The sequence below is a fragment of the Cebus imitator genome, unplaced genomic scaffold (genome assembly GCF_001604975.1).
Source record: "Cebus imitator isolate Cc_AM_T3 unplaced genomic scaffold, Cebus_imitator-1.0 Scaffold73, whole genome shotgun sequence".
NCBI lineage: Eukaryota > Metazoa > Chordata > Mammalia > Primates > Cebidae > Cebus > Cebus imitator.
In genome coordinates, this window is record NW_016107388.1 from 6,933,892 (window position 1) to 6,938,052 (window position 4,161).

Sequence of the window (4,161 nt, forward strand, 5' to 3'; positions counted from 1 at the left end):
CACTTTCTATTCAGCAACAAGTAGTTGTTTTGCCTCCCTGTGTTATTGTTGTGTTTAAATCCTGGATTCTTTCCTGCTGTCATACTTCCGCCTGAACCCGGAAGGTGGAGGTTCCAAGTGGAAGTCACGAGAGTGAATCTTGCCAGGCGTGGTGGCTCATGCCTGTAATTTCAGCACTTTGGGAGGCTTAAGTGGGTGGATCACCCGAGGCCAGGAGTTTGAGACCAGCCTGGTGAAATCCCGTCTCTATTAAAAAATACAAAAATTAGCCAAGCATGGTGGCAAGCACCAGTAATTCCAGCTACTCGAGAGGCTGGGGCACGAGAATCACTTGAACCCAGAAGGCAGGAGGTTGCAGTGAGCTGAGATTGCACTACTGTACTCTAGCATGGGGGACACAAGTGAGACTGTCCCAAAAAAAAAAAAAAAGAGTGAATCTTTGTGATCATCCTGGAGGAAATGTACAGAGAGAACTCGGAGAACCAGTTTTATGGGCTGTCGATTAACCTGACAGAAAGGACACTCTGTTCTTGATACCTCAATAATACATTTATATTAGCATGTCACTTTCTCCAACTCTATTTTCATAGTTGGTTCAGGCTGCCATAACAAAATTCCATAGACTGGGTGGCTTAAACAACAGATATTTATTTCCCACGGTTCTGGGGGGTGAGGAAAGCCCTGGTAGGTTTCCTGTCTGATGAGGGACCGTTTCCTGGTTCATAGATGGCACCATATAGCTGTGTCCTCACATGGTGGAAGGAGCAAGGCAGTTCTCTGACCTCTCTTTCACAAGGGCACTTATCCCATTTGTGAGGGCCCCACCCTCATGATCTAATCACCTGCCAAAGCCCTGCCTCCTAATGCTATTGCCTTGGGGGTCAGGATTGCAACATCTGAACTTTGGGGTAGGTGGGCAAGGGAATGGAACACAAACATTCAGACCATAGCATCTGTTTTCTGATTTGAAAAACTGGCATAATGACATCTATATCTACACGGATGAATTTAGTAGGGTCTTTTTTTTTTTTTTTTTTTTTTTTTTTTTTTTTGTGTTTTTTTTTTTTTTTTTTTTTTTTTTTTTTTTTTTTTTTTTGAGACGGAGTTTCGCTCTTGTTACCCAGGCTGGAGTGCAATGGCGCGATCTCGGCTCACCGCAACCTCCGCCTCCTGGGTTCAGGCAATTCTCCTGCCTCAGCCTCCTGAGTAGCTGGGATTACAGGCACGCACCACCATGCCCAGCTAATTTTTTGTATTTTTAGTAGAGACGGGGTTTCACCATGTTGACCAGGATGGTCTCGATCTTTTGACCTCGTGATCCACCCACCTCGGCCTCCCAAAGTGCTGGGATTACAGGCTTGAGCCACCGCGCCCGGCCTAGCAGGGTCTTTAAAAGATTCTTCGCACATTAAAAAATGTTAGGACATGTTGCTAATTTTTTTTTTTTTAAAGATTACCATTATTGGAGATTTGGTGGGGAGGGTGTGATCAGTTAGGCTTCTTTATGTTGGAAGATTTGGATTACTAATGAAATTTATTTACTTGTGATAGGCCTATTTAGACTCCCTACTTTTGAATAGAAGTACAAAGAACTTTCATATTGTTTTGTTAGGCAAACAGATTTACTTAAAATTAAGGCAAAAAGTTCACTTAGGGTCTTAACTGATCTTGGTTTTCCTTTCCATCGATCTGTTCAATCGACAATTGCCAGATTTTCATGTAGTGTCTGAATGACTTACACACACACACACACACACACACACACACACACACAAGATATCATGTGGTCAGTATTTTAAAAAAAAAATTCTAGTAATTTTCCTGAAAAAAAAAAGAAAGAGCTTAAATGGTGATTGCCATTACCAGGCAATCACCAATGATATTTTGATCATTCAGGTTTTAAATTGCCATTTTTAAAACCTGAGTAATCAAAATAGTATACATGAAAAGATTTGAGGAACTCATAATTTTTCTGATTTTCCTTGATGGCTTTTTTTATCACCTATCCTACCTATGAAAATGAGAATCTGTTTCTGTTTCCAGATTGCAGAGGGAATGGCGTACATCGAGCGGAAGAATTACATTCACCGGGACCTTCGAGCGGCTAACGTCCTGGTCTCTGAGTCACTCATGTGCAAAATCGCAGATTTTGGCCTTGCTAGAGTAATTGAAGATAATGAGTACACAGCAAGGGAAGGTATGTTCCAATAACGATCCTTAGATGTTTTATTAGTGTGTTTTATTTTGTTGTTGTCTGTTTTTGACAAAGCAATTACAATTGTCACCATTAAGAAAAACTTATTTAGTACAACATTGAAGCTGTACCATAACTGTCTGCTTATGGTTCTATTCTAAGTTTCTAGAAGGTACTCTCTTGATTAACTCCACGTGATACTTTGTTAGGCTTACAAATGCTATTAGTTGTATTTCAGTTAAGCAAAGCAAAGCACAAATAGATTTCACAGGATCGAGATTCTTATTTTAAATTGTTAAACTTTTCACTCTAACAATGAATATATTTTCCTTAACTGGAGAAAATATTTGTAATATTAATTCTATGTTCTTTATCCTGGCCTTTTAATTACAAATTAAAATGTGGACATTATCATACACACGGAACTAAATATAATGCAAAAAAGTCTTCTTTATTTTCCCATATTCTGTATTATGTATAGGAACCAAAGATGCACAGAGAGGGCCTAAGTTCCCCAGCCCCTGGCGCACTGTCCAGAACCAACCATGGTCGGGGCCATACGGGCCTTTCTTGGGCTGGGATTGCCCGTGTGGTGATGACTGAGGATTCTGATGCTCTCACCAATGAAGGCTGAGCAAATATTTTTGCAGTGCTCAGTCTCTTCTCGAAGAGCCAAGCAGTTTCTTGACATTCCTAAGCATTGTTGAACAAGGATTTTTTTTAATGACATGTTTGTTATTTCTGGAAGAGGTAATAAACAGATTGAAAACATTGTTTTGATTTGTTGAACATCTCCTGCTTCCATCATATGTGGGACAGTTCCCCTCCAGCCTCGAGCTTATGTTCTAGAAAGTGGATTAATGTATCCTTGACCTTAATGATTATCCCTAGCAAAAAGGCAGACAAAGGAGAACGGTCTAAAGAAAAGAGTCAAAAAAATAATAGCCAAAAGCTGGGCGTGGTGGTGGGCGCCTGTAGTCCCAGCTACTTGGGAAGCTAAGGCAAGGGAATTGCTTGAACCCGGGAGGCAGATGTTGCAGTGAACCAAGATCGTGCCACTGCACTCCAGCCTGGGCGACAAGAGCGAAACTCTGTCTCAAATACTACTACTACTACTACTACTACTAATAGCCAAAATGTATTGAGCATTCGTAATGTGTAAATGGGCTTTTCATACATTCGTTCATTTATCTTTACAATAATCCCATGTGATAGGTGTTAATATTATCATAATTCCCACCTTGCAGAGGAGGAAACTGAGAGATATTCAGCTTTTTGAGGTCTCACAGTAAGTGATAGAGCTAGGATTCAAAGCCAGGAAATCTAGCTTCAAAATACCGGAACTAGAATTGATTACACTGGTTTTATTGAATTTAACAAGCCGAGAGTCTCACAAAAATAACTTCTCATGCAAAGATCATGGCATAGTGCAGAGCACAGGTTTAGATCTAACAGCAGCCACCTTCTGGCGTATCTCAGGATGACAATAATGATGCTTACCTTCACCGGCAAGTGCCATTCATTGGTACCTTCATGACCATACTTGATTGGTATTCACACTGTGTCAAGCCCACAGATCAACCCACTTCATCCTCACAGCAACTTGGGAAGGTTTGGCTGTTTCCCCAGTTTGCACATAGAAGCACCAAAGCAGCACAAAGACAGCAAGTGACTTGCCAAGATCACACCAAGTGGAAAACAGCAGATGCGGGATTCAAACCAGGGCTATGGGGTGCCCGAGCCAAGCTCCCAGCCATGGTCCTGCCTGCTCTGCCCCGCACAGTGCTGCTCCTGGCAGGCAGGGGTTAATGCAGGAATGTGTGCTGTTGCCTCGCATACAGCAGACACCGGGAGACTCTCTAGTGTCCTTATTGTTCTTATTGGAATTTCTAATTTATGTTGGGGACCACAAAAATATTTTAAGCAAAGACATAATAAAGGCAAAGACGTATATATATATATATATA

General features: G+C 41.3%; 1 protein-coding gene across 2 annotated transcripts in view; it reads left to right on the forward strand.

Moving 5' to 3' along the window:
* Positions 1 to 4,161, forward strand: part of LYN (LYN proto-oncogene, Src family tyrosine kinase) — a 141,930-nt gene that overhangs the window by 124,396 nt on the left and 13,373 nt on the right. For both annotated transcript variants that reach the window (XM_017531818.2, XM_017531819.2), the window contains exon 11: positions 2,044 to 2,197. In XM_017531818.2, the coding sequence (XP_017387307.1) occupies positions 2,044 to 2,197 (154 nt within the window). The remainder of the gene's footprint in view (positions 1 to 2,043; positions 2,198 to 4,161) is intronic.